This window comes from Pristiophorus japonicus, chromosome 9, assembly GCF_044704955.1.
Source record: "Pristiophorus japonicus isolate sPriJap1 chromosome 9, sPriJap1.hap1, whole genome shotgun sequence".
In the NCBI taxonomy this organism is placed as follows: domain Eukaryota; kingdom Metazoa; phylum Chordata; class Chondrichthyes; family Pristiophoridae; genus Pristiophorus; species Pristiophorus japonicus.
The window spans coordinates 126,061,799-126,081,209 of NC_091985.1; the positions used below are offsets into that span (position 1 = coordinate 126,061,799).

General features: G+C 43.2%; 1 protein-coding gene across 5 annotated transcripts in view; it reads left to right on the top strand.

The window, feature by feature from the left end:
• The window catches only part of kif16ba (kinesin family member 16Ba), a 306,911-nt gene that overhangs the window by 110,715 nt on the left and 176,785 nt on the right, over positions 1-19,411 (top strand). For all 5 annotated transcript variants that reach the window (XM_070889808.1, XM_070889811.1, XM_070889812.1 and 2 more), the window contains 2 exons: positions 6,594-6,659; positions 13,302-13,361. In XM_070889808.1, coding sequence (XP_070745909.1) covers positions 6,594-6,659; positions 13,302-13,361 — 126 coding nt within the window. The remainder of the gene's footprint in view (positions 1-6,593; positions 6,660-13,301; positions 13,362-19,411) is intronic.

Here is a 19,411-nt window from a genome sequence, read left to right on the forward strand (position 1 = left end):
GGCTCAAGCTGGGCAACTTTGGATGTCTCGCCCACCCAAGGGACAGACTCCCTCTTCTCCCCTACCCGCCTTAGGCGCACATTGGGAGTGTGATGGGGGACGCGAGACACGTGGCGGGCACCAACTCCTCCACGGAGGTATGTTGTTCAACCTCCGCTTTCTTGGAGTGGTGCCTCCTTTTTTGTCTGGGCGGAGGCAGGAAGACCTCCATGTCTGCCAAGGCGTGCGGTTTCGCTCCCTCCTCCTGTATTTTGTGCCTGAGCCTGACCGCAGGTGGCAAACTCTCCGCGGTAGCGGGTATGGTCAAGGGCTCGAGCACGGGCTCTGGATGCCCCGCGCTCGCTGGTGACTGTTTGTCTGAGCGCAGTGATGGGGCTGTCTGGCCCGCTGAGGGAACTCGCCCAAAAGTGTTTTGTTTTCCTCTGCACCTTTCTTCCGACCGGATGCTCTCCCTCCTCCCCACTGGAGGCCGTGAAGACAATGGCCCCCAGCGATGCCGGGACGATGACTGGGAAGAGTGGCGGCGGCACCTTGGCCGCCTTTAGATTTTTTTTGCGGTCTTGGAGGTAGGGAAGTTCTTGCGGACGTGCCCCACCTCCTTACAGGCGTGGCACCACACGCCGTCCAATGTCCAGAAGACGCGGTAGGTAGTCACCTTGTGGACCATGCTAAAGGGCTCCCTCAGTTACCTCCTCCCATGACAGCTGAACAAAAAGCTCGTGGCAGAAGGAGAACACGTGATGGAGGCTGGCCTCCCTGAGGCCGAGCTGTATGGGGTTTATCCCCGACCTTGCCACCCCAGTTGACTTGGGTGGAGAAGGAGAAACTCACCGGGAACAAAGGGTGGGGTGTTTGAGTTGACAAGTCTCTGCGCAGTGGCCTCCCGAGGATCCACCGGCATGAAGGTCCCGCCCACAGTGAGCCCCTTTAAGGGCCAGGAACTCCGACTGTGGTATCAGGGTCAGTCCTCACAGCGTTGGGTGGGTGCTTGCAGGGGTGCACTCCCTGGATAATAAACAGTCAGTCTTAAAAGATGGTCTTCTCGTGGGGGGAGAAGATGTCTTCACCTGGGATAGTTGGAACCACCCAGGCACAGTCCTCCACCAGGTCTTAACGATGTTTAATTAATATGGAAAAGAATCTTCACCCAGCTAACCCGGGCCAGGGGGAGGGGTCCTTTTTTGGTGTGTGGGGGCTTGTTGGCAAGAACCCCACACACACTTGTGTGCGCACACGTGCGATGTTCTGGCCTTCTAGTTACTCTTCTTTCCTCCCCCCACCAATAAAAGTGTCTTTTTTGGAGAGTGCACCAATACACCCACCTGTAGAATGTTGAATAATGGCTCGCTCTCCTTCCACACTGGATGGTGTTATTTCAAGTTGATGTTTTTTCCTTTTCCCCTCACTCCAACTCCTTTGTAGCAGTGTTGTAGTTCCTGCTCTCCTCCTCCTCCCTCAAGGTGTTGAAGCAGTAGGCCCCTTCCTCCTCTTCCTGGTTACACAGGCTTGCAGGCAGGAGCAGTTGCAGCACCTCCTTCCTCCACAGCTCTCAGCTCCCAAGTGAATAAGCCACACCCCCAACAGCTCTAAATATTTTTGTAGAAAACAGTCAAGTGCCCCCTGATTAAGGGGGGGGGGGGGGGCGGGCGGGGAGTACAACAGCTAACCTGTGAGCATACTCACAGGTGCATACATTACACAAGGTGGGGAAGAATGTTTTGGCAACAGTTGTACAGGGCCTTGGTGAGGCCACACCTGGAGTATTGTGTACAGTTTTGGTCTCCTAACTTGAGGAAGGACATTCTTGCTATTGAGGGAGTGCAGCGAAGGTTCACCAGACTGATTCCCGGGATGGCGGGACTGACCTATCAAGAAAGATTGGATCAACTGGGCTTGTATTCACTGGAGTTCAGAAGAATGAGAGGGGACCTCATAGAAACGTTTAAAATTCTGACGGGTTTAGACAGGTTAGATGCAGAAAGAATGTTCCCAATGTTGGGGAAGTCCAGAACCAGGGGTCACAGTCTGAGGATAAGGGGTAAGCCATTTAGGACCGAGATGAGGAGAAACTTCTTCACCCAGAGAGTGGTGAACCTGTGGAATTCTCTACCACAGAAAGTAGTTGAGGCCAATTCACTAAATATATTCAAAAGGGAGTTAGATGAAGTCCGTACTACTCGGGGGATCAAGGGTTATGGCGAGAAAGCAGGAAGGGGGTACTGAAGTTTCATGTTCAGCCATGAACTCATTGAATGGTGGTGCAGGCTAGAAGGGCTGAATGGCCTGCTCCTGCACCTATTTTCTATGTTTCTATGTTTCTATCTGCCATTTGCAGATGTTTTTTTTTGACCATCAGATTCGGTTTGTGTTGATTATCTATCCCTGGCTGCTCTTTACACCTGTGTTGCATTTCAAATAATTTGCCTGGTTCCATGTCATCAGCTGGTTCCAACAGCAATCTGAGAGTCTGAAAGGCACCTGCAACATTTCAAAGATACGAGATCATTTCTAATGCATTTGGCTTAAGAATACAGGAAAATTGCATCACTGTGGGGGGAAAAAAATTGGCACCCTCTAGATATGTGAATATTTCCAAGCAGTTCACTTATTACTTGGACCAGCCACCAAGAGAAAATATCTATTTTAAAAAAAACATAACTAACTGAAGTCCATAAACCCTTTTCTCTTAAAAGCACATAAAAATTATAATACTAAAACTTTTACTGTTTTAAGATATGATCGAGCTTGGCTTTTGACACACACAGTATCTGAGTTGTGTGTGAACATTTGCAGTTGTAAGAATGCAAATATGGCTTGTGTGTGGGATGCTGAGCAGTATTTACAACTTGCCAGTGCAAGCTAATGGGTTTCTCTAAGCAGATAGCTGTTAACGGATATGATGTAATTGGGATTAGAGATGTGGCTCCAGCGTAACCAAGGCTGGAAACTCAACATCCAGGAGTATTCAATATTCAGGAAGGATGATGTGTTGTCCTACCATGCTGTCTGCTGCACAAGAGGGCAGGAAAAAGAGTGGGAGAGCTATAGTGATAGGGGATTCTATTGTAGGAGGAACAGATAGGCGTTTCTGTGGCTGCAAACGAGACTTTAGGATGGTATGTTGCCTCCCTGGTGCAAGGGTCAAGGATGTCTCGGAGCAGCTGCAGCGCATTCTGGAGGGGGAGGGGGAACAGCCAGCTGTTGTAGTACATATAGGTACCAACGATATAGGTAAAAAAACGGGATGAGGTCCTACAAGTGAATTTAGGGAGCTAGGAGTTAAATTTAAAAAGTAGGACCTTGGAGGTAGTAATCTCAGGATTGCTACCAGTGCCACGTGCTAGTCAGAGAAGGAATCGCAGGATAATTCAGATGAATACGTGGCTTGAGGAATGGTGCAAGGAGGAGGCATTGGAACTGGTTCTGGGGGAGATGGAACCAGTACAAACCGGACAGTCTGCATCTGGGCAGGACTGGAACCTATGTCCTAGGTGGAGTGTTTGCTAGTGCTGTTGGAGAGGGGTTAAACTAATATGGCAGGGGGATGGGAACCTATGCAGGGAGGCAGAGGGAAGTAAAAAGGGGGCAGAAGCAAAAGATAGGAAGGAGAAAAGCAAGAGTGGAGGGCAGAGAAATCAAGGGCAAAAATCAAAAAAGGCCACATTACAACATAATTCGAAAAGGACAGAGTGTTTTAAAAGAAAAAACAAGCCTGAAGGCTCTGCGCCTCAATGCGAGGAGCATTCGTAACAAGGTGGACGAATTAACTGCGCAGATAGCTGTTAACGGATCTGATGTAATTGGGATTACGGAGACATTGCTCCAGGGTAACCAAAGCTGGGAACTCAACATCCAGGAGTATTCAATATTCAGGAAGTATATACAGGAAGGAAAAAGAGGTGGGGTAGCGTTAATGGTTAAAGAGGAGGTTAACGCAACAGTAAGGAAGGACATTAGCTTGGATGATGTGGAATCTATGTGGGTAGAGCTGCGAAACACCAAAGGGCAGAAAACGTTAGTGGGATTTGTGTACAGACCACCAAACAGTAGTAGGAAAGTTGGATGGCATCAAACAGGAAATTAGGGACGTGTGCGATAAGGGTACAGCAGTTATTATGGGTGACTTTTTAAACCTACATATTGATTGGGCTAACCAAACTGGTAGCAATACTGTAGAGGGGAGTGTATAAGGGATGGTTTTCTGGACCAATATGTCGAGGAACCAACTAGAGAGTCGGCCATTCTAGACTGGGTCTTGTGTAACGAGAGAGGATTAATTAGCAATCTCGTCGTGCTTGGCCCCTTGGGGAAGAGTGACCATAATATGGTAGAATTCTTCATTAAGATGGAGAGCAACACAGTTAATTCAGAGACTCGGATCCTGAACTTAAAGAAAGGAAACTTTGATGGTATAGGACGTGAATTAGCTAGGATAGACTGGCGAATGATACTTAAAGGGTTCACGGTGTTTAGGCAATGGCAAACATTTAAAGATCCAATGGATGAATTACAACTATTGTACATCCCTGTCTGGTGTAAAAATAAAACTGAAAAGGTGGCTCAACCATGGCGAACAAGGGAAATTAGGGATAGTGTTAAATCCAAGGAAGAGGCATATAAATTGACTAGAAAAAGCAGCAAACCTGAGGACTGAAGGGAATTTAGAATTCAGCAGAGGAGGACTAAGGGTTTAATTAAGAGGGGGAAAATAGAGTATAAGCTTGCAGGGAACATAAAAACTGACTGCAAAAGCTTCTATAGATATGTAAGAGAAAAAGATTAGTGATGTAGGTCCCTTGCAGTCAGAATCAGGTGAATTCATAATGGGGAACAAGGAAATGGCAGACTAATTGAACAAATACATTGGTTCTGTCTCCACTAAGGAAGACATGAATAACCTCCCGAAAATACTAGGGGGCCGAGGGTCTAGCGGGAAGGAGGAACTGAGGGAAATCCTCAGTCAGGAAATGGTGGGGAAACTGATGGGACTGAAGGCCGATTAAATCCCCAGGGCCTGATAGTCTGCATCCCAGAGTACTTAAGGAAGTGGCCCTAGAAATAGTAGATGCATTGGTGGTCAATTTCTAAAGTTCCATGGACTCTGGATCAGTACCTATGGATTGGAGGGTAGCTAATGTAACCCCACTTTTTAATAAAGGAGGGAGAGAGAAAACAGGGAATTAAAGACCAGTTAGCCTGACATTGGTGGTGGGGAAAATGCTGGAATCAATTACTAAAGATGTAATAGCAGAGCATTTGGAAAGCAGTGACAAGATCAGTCCAAGTCAGCATTAATTATGAAAGGGAAATTGTGCTTGACAAATGTGCGAGAGTTTTTTGAGGATGTAACTGGTAGAGTGGACAAGGGAGCACCAGTGGATGTGGTATATTTGGACTTTCAAAAGGCTTTTGACAAGGTCCCACACAAGAGATTGGTGTGCAAAATTAAGGCACATGGTATTGGGGGTAATGTATTGATGTGGATAGAGAACTGGTTGGCAGACAGGAAGCAAAGAGTGAGAGTAAACTGGTCCTTTTCAGAATGGCAGGCAGTAACTAGTGGGGTGCCGCAAAGTTCAGTGCTGGGACCCCAGCTATTTACAATATACATTAATGATTTAGATGAAGGAATTGAATGTAATATCTCCAAGTTTGCAGATGACACTAAGCTGGGTGGCAGTATGAGCTGTGAGGAGGATGTTAAGAGGCTGCAGGGTGACTTGGACAGGTTAGATGAATGGGCAAATGCATGTCAGATGCAGTATAATGTGGATAAATGTGAGGTTATCCACTTTGGTGGCAAAAACAGGAAGGCAGATTATTATATGAATGGTGACAGATTAGTAAAAGGGAAGGTGCAATGAGACCTGGGTATCATGGTACATCAGTCATTGAAAGTTGACATGCAGGTACAGCAGACAGTGAAGAAGGCAAATGGTATGTTGGCCTTCATAGCTAGGGGATTTGAATATAGGAGCACGGAGGTCTTACTTGTACAGGGCCTTGGTGAGACCGCACCTTGAGTATTGTGTGCAGTTTTGGTCTCCTAATCTGAGGAAGGACGTGCTTGCTATTGAGGGAGTGCAGCGAAGGTTCACCAGACTAATTCCTGGGATGGCAGTTCTGATATATGAAGAAAGACTGGATCGGCTAGGCTTATACTCACTAATTTAGAAGAATGAGGGGGATTTCCATAGAGACATATAAAATTATGACAGGACTGGACAGGTTAGATGCAGGAAGAATGTTCCCTATGTTGGGGAAGTCCAGGATAAAGGGGTAAGCCATATAGGACCGAGATGAGGGGAAACTTTTTCACCCAGAGTGGTGAACCTGTGGAATTCTTTACCACAGAAAGTTGTTAAGTCCAGTTCGTTGGATATATTCAAGAGGGAGTTAGATGTGGCCCTTATGGATAAGGGGATCAGGGGAGAAGGCAGGAGTGGAGTGCTGAAGTTGCATGATCAGCAATGATCATATTGAATGGCGGTGCAGGCTTGAAGGACCGAATGGCCTGCTCCTGCACCTATTTTCTATGTTTCTATTAGGTCACGTTTAACCCACAACCAAATATATTTTGTCTTTCCTTTCAGATTGCGTTGTTGGATTCTCCAACGGCTTTAAGCATGGAGGAGAAGCTTCAACAAAATGAAGCTAGAGTAAGTAACATTACAATATACATATCCATCCTTTTTGTATAGAAAAATTAATTTTCTAAATTAATTCACCGGTTACATAGAATTTGCATCATAGAAACAGGCCATTCAGTCCAATTAAGTATAAAATTAATTGATCTCCCATGATATTGTAAATAAGTCAAGAGCGGGATGGGTATACTCCACAGTTGAAGCTGGATTAAAGGTTGTGGGATAATTTAACCAGGGGGTGTAGAAATCATTCGGTTTCCATTTTAAGAGTCATACATTTTGCCCGTTTTATATTGTACTTTGATTTTAATACTGTTTTTCTGGTTTTCACCTAATCAAAAGTCACAAATTACATCCTCTCTGATTGTGGTGCACAATCCCCCTCCACCAGAATACAAAACAAAAGCTCCAATAGGTTTCTCGCTCTCTCCCCCACCTCCCCGCCCCCCCCCCCCAACACTCTTTCTTTTTCTTTCATTCACTCTCGCGTGCATACACAGTGTGCCTTTTTTTAAAAAATACCCAACTTTACTTTTGAAATTTGATCTCTAACTCTTCTTCAAATAATTGTGATATGCAACCGAAACATTGTTACATAAGAACATAAGAATTAGGAACAGGAGTAGGCCATCTAGCCCCTCGAGCCTGCTCCGCCATTCAAAAAGATCATGGCCGATCTGGCCGTGGACTCCGCTCCACTTACCCGCCCGCTCCCCATAACCCTTAATTCCCTTATTGGTTAAAAATCTATCTATCTGTGATTTGAAACCATTCAATGAGCTAGCCACAACTGCTTCCTTGAGCAAAGAATTCCACAGATTCACAACCCTCTGGGAGAAGAAATTCCTTCTCAACTCGGTTTTAAATTGGCTCCCCCGTATTTTGAGGCTGTGCCCCCTAGTTCTAGTCTCCCCGACCAGTGGAAACAACCTCTCTGCCTCTATCTTGTCTATCCCTTTCATTATTTTAAATGTTTCTATAAGATCACACCTCATCCTTCTGAACTCCCAACGAGTAAAGACCCAGTCTACTCAATCTATCATCATAAGGTAACCCCCTCATCTCCGGAATCAGCCTAGTGAATCGTCTCTGTAACCCCTCCAAAGCTAGTATATCCTTCCTTAAGGTGACCAAAACTGAACGCAGTACTCCAGGTACGGCCACACCAACACCCTGTACAGTTGCAGCAGGACCTCTCTGCTTTTGTACTCCATCCCTCTCGCAATGAAGGCCAACATTCCATTCGCCTTCCTGATTACCTGCAAACTAACTTTTTTGGATTAATGCACCAGGACCACCAGGTCCCTCTGCACTGCAGCATGTTGTAATTTCTCCCCATTCAAATAATAATCCCTTTTACTGTTTTTTTTTTTTCCCAAGGGGGATGACCTCACATTTTCCGACATTGTATTCCATCTGCCAAACCTTAGCCCATTTGCTTAACCTATCTAAATCTCTTTGCAGCCCCTCTATGTCCTTTACACAACCCGCTTTCCCACTAATCTTTGTGTCATCTGCAAATTTTGTTACACTACACTCTGCCCCTCTTCCAAGTCATCGATGTATATTGTAAACAGTTATGGTCCCAGCACCGATCCCTGTGGCACACCACTAACCACCGATTTCCAACCCGAAAAGGACCCATTTATCCCGACTCTCTGCTTTCTGTTAGCCAGCCAATTCTCAATCCATGCTAATATATTTCCTCTGACTCCGTGTACCTTTATCTTCTGCAGTAACCTTTTGTGTGGCACCTTATCGAATGCCTTTTGGAAATCTAAATACACCACATCCATCGGTACACCTCTATCCACCATGCTTGTTATATCCTCAAAGAATTCCAGTAAATTAGTTAAACATGATTTCCCCTTCATGAATCCATGTTGCATCTGCTTGATTGCGCTATTCCTATCTAGATGCCCTGCTATTTCTTCCTTAATAGCGTTAAGCATTTTCCCCACTACAGATGTTAAACTAACCGACCTATAGTTACCTGCCTTTTGTCTGCCTCCTTTTTTAAACCGAGGCGTTACATTAGCTGCTTTCCAATCCGCTGGTACCTCCCCAGAGTCCAGAGAATTTTGGTAGATTATAACGAATGCATCTGCTTTCACTTCCGCCATCTCTCTTAATACCCTGGGATGCATTTCATCAGGACCAGGGGACTTGTCTACCTTGAGTCCCATTAGCCTGTCCAGCACTACCCCCCTAGTGATGGTGATTGTCTCAAGATCCTCCCTTCCCACATTCCCGTGACCAGCAATTTTTGGCATGGTTTTTGTGTCTTCCACTGTGAAGACCGAAGCAAAATAATTGTTTAAGGTCTCAGCCATTTCCACATTTCCCATTATTAAATCCCCCTTCTCATCTTCTAAGGGACCAGCATTTACTTTAGTCACTCTCTTCCGTTTTATATATCTGTAAAAGCTTTTACTATCTGTTTTTATGTTTTGCGCAAGTTTACTTTCGTAATCTATCTTTCCTTTCTTTATTGCTTTCTTAGTCATTCTTTGCTGTCATTTAAAATTTTCCCAATCTTCTAGCTTCCCACTAACCTTGGCCACCTTATACGCATTGGTTTTTAATTTGATACTCTCCTTTATTTCCTTGGTTATCCATGGCTGGTTATCCCTTCTCTTACCGCCCTTCTTTTTCACTGGAATATATTTTTGTTGAGCACTATGAAAGAGCTCCTTAAAAGTCCTCCACTGTTCTTCAATTGTGCCACCGTTTAGTATGTGTTCCCAGTCTACTTTAGCCAACTCTGCCCTCATCCCACTGTAGTCCCCTTTGTTTAAGCATAGTACACTCGTTTGAGACACGACCTCCTCACCCTCAATCTGTATTACAAATTCAACCATACTGTGATCACTCATTCCGAGAGGATCTTTTACTAGGAGATCGTTTATTATTCCTGTCTCATTGCACAGGACCAGATCTAAGATAGCTTGCTCCCTTGTAGGTTCTGTAACATACTGTTCTAAGAAACAATCCCGTATGCATTCTATGAATTCCTCCTCCAGGCTACCCCATGCGATTTGATTTGATCAATCGATATGTAGGTTAAAATCCCCCATTGTTGCTAGAAGCTGAAGCCCTGAAATTGCGGTGTCTGTGATGGCGTACTCTAGAGTACGCTGTCATAAACCCTTTGAAATGCCCCACAAGTTCACAAAATCCAGAACTTGCGGTCTGTCAACAGACCATCTGTGGGGGCTTTGTAAAGCAATTGCTGGTGCAGAATTGGGCTATTTGCCCAGTGACTGGTCAGCAATTGCCAATGTAAGTCTTACAATTGATGCATGAAGGCATAGGACCACCTTGTATCTGCATAAGGGAATATCTGAGCCTTAATTTAAACATTTTTATATTATGCACATACACTTTATTAAATTAGTTTATGCAAATATTGGCCTGCATTACAATCTAATAATTAAAATTATCCAAAAAATTAAATTTTTATTGAGGTTGGTGGAATGAAGGAACTTATGAATAAAATTGCAATTCTGTACATTGTTAAATTATTAGATTTGGGGATTCAATTGCATACCATTAGAAGATTCCCTTCATAAATGATTGCAATGGAATTCTCCTTTGTCATTGGAGGACAGGGCCCACGTTATCCCAGGTACACTTCCAAATCGCCTGCGACCTTGGGATCTGTGGGCCATTATGCCCCCTCCACCTCAGGGCCCCTAGACCACAACCCTTCACAACCTGAACAGCAGTTCATTTCATAAATATTCCGTGGGTCGGAGGCGTACTCCGACGTACACCTCCAATCGCAACTTCTAGGCTATTGTTTTGTTTGGCTAGCTAAATGCTACTGATGATTCCTGGGGAATTGTGTACACTGCTGACTGCAAGATCTGTTATCACCTAACAGAGTCACATTATTGTCAAAAATGTCAAGCCAAGTCCTGGCTTTTGAGAGCTTGAATCCTTCAAGTAAAAATATTTAATGAAGGTGTAAGAAGACACACAAAATAATTCAGTGGAAAAATGTAATCGTTTTAATGTGAAATAATGCATTTTTGAATGTTTTTTGTGTAAAACCTTAATTTGTATCTTACAAATTTCAGTTACTGTGGAGGGAATGGCAAATGATTTTTTTTTTCAAAAAAGCATTTTGACTCAATTAGGTAGTGATGAAACATTGATAGTGAAATATTAACATACATTTTCCCATTCTAAAACATTGACATCTTTTGATAGTAATGTCTTGTTATAAATGTCTGCATAGGATGTTTTATATTGTGTTTACTCACCTTAAGAACAAAATTGACACACAATGCTCACACAAAAGGTACACAAAGTTTATCACCTTTTAGAAGAAACTATTGGCTGTTGAATTTATATATTTTTTAAAACGTGTATTGGCCAACATCCATCGGAAAGTGTTGGGAGCTGCAGGCAATTTCACAGTTCACAAAAGAATGAATTTAATGTACTGTAGAATCATATAGTTACCCAACAGTCATAAAGTTACAAAGGATATACAGCACAGAATCAGGCCAGTCAGGCCAACCAGTCCGTGCTGGTGTTTATGCTCCACTCGAGCCTCTTCCTGTCTTTCCTCATCTAATTCTCATCAGCAGAGCCCTCTATTCCCTTCTTCCTCATGCTTATCTAGCCTCTCCTTAAATACATCTATACTGTTCGCCTCAACCACTCCCTGTGGTAGCGAGTTCCACATTTTCACACTCTCTGGGTCAAGAAGTTTCTTCTGAATTACCTATTTGATTTCTTGGTGACTATCTTATATTGATGGCCTCTAGTTTTGCTCTTCCCCACAAGTGGACACACTCTGTGTCTAGTCTATGAAAACCTTTCATAATTTTAAAGACACCTTCGGTCACCCCTTTTTTTCCCCAAGTGATTCAGGCTGTTCATCTTTTCCTGATCGTTATAACCTCACACTTCTGGTATCATCCTTGTCATTTTTTTGCACCCTCTCCAATGCCTCTATATCTTCTTTATAATATGGCTACCAGAGTTGTACACACTACTCCCAAGTGTGATCCAAACACATTTTGATTCAAAACTAAAAACAGAAAATGCTGGAAATCTCAGCGTTTCAGATTGATGACCCTTCGTCAGAACTGAATGATAAAGCATCCGAAGCTAGAATATGAGAAAGGAATAGAAAGTTATGCTGATGGCGTTAGCGGCCTGAAATGTTAACTCTGTTTCTCTCCACAGATGCTGCCTGACCCGCTGAGATTTCCAGCATTTTCTGTTTTTATTTCAGATTCCAGCATCCGCAGTATTTTGCTTTTGTTAAGGTTTGATTCAAGTTTGTTCAAAAGTTTATATTACCTTACATAGAATTTACAGCACAGAAACAGGCCGTTCAGTCCAGCTGATCTATGCCAGCGTTTATACTCCACATGAGCTTCCTTGCACCGGCTCTTCATCTAATGCCATCAGCATAACCTTCTATTCCTTTCTCGTATTCTGCCTTTGGATGCTTTTTATCATTCAGTAGGATGGATTGGTGAAGTTGAGGCTGTTGGCTCAGACTGAAAAGTGGTGCAGAATTATCCTGATTACAGTTTCCTTACCAATGTAAATTTTGGGTTACAGCTGAACCAGCCTAAAATTGAATTAAATTTCCAGTATTCTAATCTGTATAGATGTTGTTTGGATGCTCGCACACATCTATTTTCGTCTACACATTCAAAAACAAAATACTGAGGATGCTGGAAATCTGAAATAAAAACACAATGCTGGAAATAGTCAGCAGATCAGGCAGCATCTGTGGCTAGGGAAATAGAGTTGCCGTTTACACATAGATGAAAGGTCATCAATCTGAATGAACTGAGATTCATCACACTTTGGGCTATTTACATCTCTTTATGGGCAGAGGCTAACTGTCTCCCATTTCTAAACAAACACTGCAGACAGAATGCAGATCTCTCTGGGCAGATTAGTGCTGACTTCTCTAGTTTCAGTATAGACATTTGTGTGATTACCCTTTATCCAGTGATATGTGTTCTCTGAAGGAGAATCTTCTTGACCTAAATACAAGCTTGCAAAACTGGCATTCCAGTAGGAAACTGCCCGGATTCAGAACTGTTAATAGTTGTGCAGTTTTTCTGATGGGTTGTATGGTAACACAGATACAAATGCAATAATTCACAACAGTTGTGATTGGGGAAAATTCAAACTCTTTCAGAGAACTGGAATGTACTATGGTGAATAATTTACATTTCATCTGCACTGCAACTAAATTCACAGTTTTTAAACACACCCTTTGCAGAATCAGAATGAATCCCAGAACAGCATTCCAAGTCAATATTCTAATTTTTAAACTCCATGGCCAAGGGATTATATTGTCCTAACTCTTGCAGCCTTGCATGTTGACGATTAAGCACCCGATTGTGGGGAGGGGGCGTTCTCCTGACTCTTTGGTGCTTGTCCCATAGTTTTTCATTTAAGAAGTCCTATTTTAAGCACTGTTTCCAGATTATCTGGCCAATCCACTTAAAATATCTGGACTGCTATGGAAAAACAGCAAATGGCTGTTTCATGAAGAGCTCTAGATAAAGCCTGTTTATCACTAACTGATCGTCATTTGTCGGGAGTAGAATTGGTGCAGAGAAATTTTATATTTTTTAGGTCTGAAATGCTTGTTTCATTGTTGCATGGCAGGTAGAAGAACTGACCAAAGAGTGGACAAATAAATGGAATGAAACACAAAATATCCTTAAGGTAGGTCTACCATGATGTATTTTGCTTATTGTCTATAGAAATACTTAATTGGGTAATTGCCTATACCAGTGGTGGGCAAAATATGCCCGCTGGGCCATTCTATCCGGCCCGCTGGATGGGACAGAAACAGAACATAAGCCGGAGCTCGAGCTGCACTTTCACTATCAATTTTCCACTTCTCATAGGTCAGAGACGGAGCCGAACTGCAGCCAAGGAAAAAAACCATAGTAATGCTTCATTTAAATTAATAATTCGCAAGAGCAATTTTCCCTGGCCTAATCTTAAAAGGATCCGTTCCATGATTCTGGGCCTAGATTGCACTGCGTACTCAAATATGCCCTATCCATTTAAAGTGAAGTCATGGCTGTTCATCTCCATAACTCTTTTACAGAAGAAAGTGACCAGTGCTGCATCTTTCCTCTCCTGGTATCCAGAGTACGACGGCAGGGGAGTTTCATCTGGCACCAATTAGGACAGCATTAGTAATCTTTGCATAGGGGCATAAGGATGACTGAGATGGGGAATTGATGCTGACACAGGCTCGAAAGAGGGTACAATTCTATTTCACAGCATTGATATACAGAGACCAGAAGATACCACTACATTTTCAACTTTTATCTTTGTTTCATTTCTAAGCAGTATCCAATACATGTTGTGTTTGTAAGATAGCATCTGTCTACTATCAGAATTTATGTTTATGCAATGTTTTGGTTTCTGCAATGTTCCCTCTAATTTTTTTTCTCGCGCTGTCATTTTAAATTTGCTGCACGGCCGGGCACTATGCAGCCGTACATACGCAGTTTCTCTTCCAGCGGCAGGAGCTAGGGAGCAGCGTGCGTGGGACCTTGCAATTGTTGCGCGACCATGCAGCCACGTGCCTTGGTGGGAGCATTGGTGTGCGGCCTTCAACAGCTCACCAACACTTGTTAAGTGGTCCTCCAGCCCAAATAATTGCCTACTCCTGCCCTATACTACATTTAATAATGTAAGATATCATAAACGTTAATACTAAAGTATTTGGCATGATTAAAATTCACATCTGACTAATCACTGCTATTTAAAAAACATTTTTTTAACTTAAAAGATTCCGATACTTTGCTGTGAACTTTCAGGAGTACTCGTAACAAAGGGTGATACTCGATCTTATTTTGGTCTTGCACTTGGCTGAAACCCACATATATCACATCTAGTCTGCTTATTTTAACAATTGCTTACTGTTACCTCTTGCATTAAGCTACCTGTATCCATTTCAGTAATATTTAACTTTATCACATCAATTCGCAAGATGCTGAAAAGGAAAGTTTAGAAAAAATACTGTCTTTGAGATAATTTGGAAGAACTGCAATACAAAATAAATTGCAAGTGGAATGTAGAGATTGAAACTGCTTGGCAGATGGCATTACGAAACGAGCTGATTTTATTTGATGTGTGTCCAGAGATTGGAGGAACTAACTGCACTGTCCTCGGAGAGAGAATTTGTTTAGTCGTTAGATTTGGGGACTCTAGACTCTGCTCATTTGATACAGGAACCCATGCAAGTTAATTATTCCCCTGTTAAGTTTGAGAGTATTTCCTTGCCATATGAAATATGTTGACAGATCTGTCATTTATTCTATGTAAAAGTGAAGAGATATATTGGGCCCAAGTTTCCACACGATAAAAAACGGGCGCCCCTCCGAGCTGGGCGCCTGTTTTTCGCGCCAAAAACGGCGCCGGAAAATAAACGCGCGATTCTGGAGAGCCCTGCAGCTCCATGTCTGCTTGGCGCGGTGCCCAGGGGGGTGGAGCCTACACTCGCGCCGATTTTGAAAGTGGGAGGGGGCGGGTACCATTTAAATTAGTTTTTTTCCTGCCGGCAACGCTGTGCGTGTGTGTTGGAGTGTTCGCGCACGCGCAGTGTGAAGGAAACATTGGCACTCGGCCATTTTTGTAGTTCTTCGTAGCTGTTTAATTTTTGAACATTTTTAAATAAAAGCACATTACCATCAGCACTGAGGCTTCTTGCAGCAGTGAGAAGGCTGCAGGAAGCCTCAAAGTTGAGGCAGCTGCCCTCCCCCCCCCCCGCGGGAACGAACGGCTGCTCTTCCTCCCACCCCCCCCCGCGGGAACGAACGGCTTCCTCCTCCCTCTCTTTCCCCTCCCCCCCCCTCCTTCCTCCACAGGAGCGAACGGCTGCTTCCTTTCCCCCCCCCCCCCCGCAGCATTCTCCCTGGCTGAAGCACTTTCACACAGGTAGGAAGATGGTTTAAAATTTTTATTCAGGTTGGATTTATTTGTACAAGTATAAATAAGGATTTATTATAGAATTTAATGACTTCCCTTCCCTCCCCCCCCACCTCGTTCTGGACGTCTAATTTGTAACCTGCGCCTGATTTTTTAATGTGTAGACAAGGTTTTTTCAGTTCTACAAAAATCTTCACTTGCTCCATTCTAAGTTAGTTTGGAGTACGTTTTCACTGTGAAAACTTTGAAATCAGGTGTCAGTGGCCGGACATGCCCCCTTTTGAAGAAAAAATTCTGTTCAAAGTGAAAATGTTCTACCTGACTAGAACGGCAGAAAAAAAAATGTGGAGAATTGCGATTTCTAAAATAGTCCGTTCTCCACCAGTTGCTCCAAAAAATCAGACGCAAATCATGTGGAAACTTGGGCCCATTGTGTTTGCAACTTTAATTGCATATCTTTTTGAGATAGTGTATGAATCTATTAAATTACCATAACTTTTGGTCAGTGCTTGAATAACAACTTTTATTTAAAATATATTTGTTGTAGCCTATAATGAAGGGAATACACCAGCTGAATAAAGCAATATTGTGTACTATAATTTTTTGATCAATAAAATTGTTAAAAGTAGCAGTAATGTATTTTAGTCACTAACCCGTTTAAAAGGTACACTGATGAGCAGATTATGAATTGTTGCTCTTAAAGTTGAAAACTCAGTTTTAAAAACCACATTACTTAATGTTAATACTGATTTCTCTTAGCCACTATTTCATTATAGCCATCAATATTAAATTTAATCAAATCTCTAATTATCCATTGGATGTTTGACATTCACCTTTGCATACTAAATATAGTATCCAAGATGTTAACTGGACTGCCAGTCAATATAATGCAAACAGATGTTGATGTATTTCCCAGTGTATTTAGAGAGTAGCATGCCCTGTCTTAGTTACAAAGCACGATAAAGATATCTATGGCTAAAATATTACTGCTCTAAATTTCTTTGAATCTACAACTGAAAATTAGATATGGACATCTGAATGTACTCATTTGAACTATAAATTTATAAGCAGCTGCACCAATCAGTGATTTAATTTTGAGATTCGACAAAGGATGGAACGAGTTAAAGTTCTTCCACGTGTATCCGTTATGAATGACTTGGCCATTTAATTCCTCCAAAAAGGTTTGCATGGATTCGTAGGGGAAAAAATAATCAATTACAAAATGATTCTAATAATTATATGCGATCTTTTAAGCAGCAACTTTCTTATTAATTTTTGAAAAATCGTATGTAGGTCAACATAAAAAATGGATATTCATTATGTAGGAATGCAACTGTGCAGAATTTTGAAATCATTTGACTGAAATGAAACATATCATAGTTCCTGCAAAAAATCAGCTTAGTTTTATTGTTTAACCTATTAAATGTTATAGTAGTGTTTGGTTACAATTAGTTTATTCAATAAAACAATTGCTACAATTGTATATTTCACTTTGCATATACCCTGTAGTACAAAAATAAGTAATGCAGAATTTTAATATAAAGACATCCATACAAAGAACAGCGAAGTTAATTTGACATTAATTAATCACTACTTCCTGTTTTACTTTGTCTTAACTTTGATTTATTTTAACCTTGGTAGCATCCTAAACCAGGGGCCTGACTCTCTTCACCTTGCTTTCTCAATTAAAAAAAAAAGTCATCTTAACTAGTCTGGTTATTAATGCCACAAGTCCTTGTTTTCCCCTTTGCCAACTCCTTGAATTGTCCTGTTACCTGTCATTATGTTTTATTCTGTACACCATCCCACCATCTTAGATTTGGCCTTCCATGTTGACATTTCACGGGTAGAACCTACTCAATCAACTTCTCCGGTACAGATCTTCAGCCATATAGTACACCTATCTTGCCCATCACCGTCTTCTTGCTGTACCACAGTCTGACTGCACAAAGCATATTCCTGATTCGTACTTCACTGTTGGACACACTCCACTTTGCTCCCACCTGAATCCCAGTAACTTTGTCACCACCAAGTTTCAAATTGTCCAGTCTCTCCTGTGCGTTTGTCAGAATAAATGAAAGTTTGCAACCAAAAATGAACTGCGTATCCTTACTGTAGAGTCTATTTTGGTGAGACTGATAAAACTATATGCAAAGATTGCTGTTTTTAAAAAGTAGATAATGGGTAGGAATTGATTGAAAGCAGATGAACAGATGAGAAGAAACCTGTTTGTGGGGTGGAGGGGGGGTGTGGAAACAGCCTTTGGTTGTGGGGGGTGGTGGTGAGTAACAGTTTGTCAAGTGATCAAATGATGCCGCATCCACAGTATGCGATTTAAAAAAAAAAAAATAACGCAAGTGATAATTGAAGTAGTAATGGTTTTAAAAAGTCCTTGGGCTGGATTTTCAGTTGCCTAACGCCTCAGTTAGCGACCCGAGAGAGCGTTAATGGGAGCGTAAGAGGTTACCGACTGGCAGTGCGGCTTTTAGCTCCCCGACTGAAAATTCATTAGGGGATCACCGGGGGTGCAAACCAGCAGCGCTTGGGCTGCTGACGATAGATGCGATCCTGACGTCCGTCCTGGTGAAAAGCCCACACTTACGCCCCGATCGGTAAATTAGATGTGGCCGCCTTATTTAGCGGCCGTCAAGAACAACATATGGAAAAACAGTCGGTACAGGCTTGCAATGTCGTTAACTGGTAGCTACTTAAAAGGGATGAGGAAGCACTTGCCTCGCAGGTCACAGTCAGTGCAACGTTTACACACAGCACGGTGGTGAGCTTTTGAGTTTGCAGCGGCAGACGGACATACCAGTTCAGCATGAAGGAAGCTTATTTCTAAAACTTTAAAAAGGGCATTACTAGTTTACCAGGGTCGCGTTCATATGCTCCAGCAAGGCATTGTGAAGAGAGCAGCGCTGTTGGCCATGTTGACAGCTGAAGGAGGAGAGCCCCTAGACGTCTGGACAGGAGGCCTTACCCCCCCCCATAGCTTTACCGGCAGCAACACTCATACCTGGACCTGTCCAAGGAGCAGTGTGCCAGAAGGCTGTGCTTCCGAAAGGAGGTCGTTACAGAGCTCTGCCATCTCCTGCAGGAAGACTGCAGCCTCACATCGGCACCAGAACTGCGCTGCCTACCGCAGTGAAGGTCACGGTGGCACTCACCACCTATGCCTCCGGCTCTTTCCCGGCTGCATCAGGGAACATATGCAGCGTCTCACAATTTGCAGCACATCGCTACATCCGCGATGTCACACAAGCTCTCTACACCCGTCGAATGGACTTTATTACCTTCCTGATGACCAGGGCGAAACAGGATGAGCACGCGTGTGACTTTGCCAGGATAGCGGGCTTCCCGAGGGTGCAAGGAGCAATTGACTGCACGCACATGGCCTTCTGAGCGCCATTCCAGAATGGAGATGTCTTCAGAAACTGCAGCTGGTGCATGACCACACGCAGTGCATCCTTGCAGTAAATGCTCGCTATCCTGGAAGCGCACATGATGCCTTTATCCTGCAGGAAGCACTGTGTCTCAACTGTTTTAGCCACCATGGTAAGCCGAGGCTGGCTGCTCAGGGATAAGGGATATGGCCTGGCTACCTGGCTAAGGACCCCGCTCCGCAACCCCATCACAAAGCTGGAGGAATGCTACAATGAGAGCCATGCCGCAACCCGCAACATCATCGAGCAGACAATAGGGGTGCTGAAGCAGCGATTCCAATGCCTGGACAGCTCTGGAGGCAGCCTTCAAAACTCCTCTCAATGGTCTCACTATTCATTGTGGTGCGCTACATGCTGCACAACTTGGCCACCATGAGAGCCCAT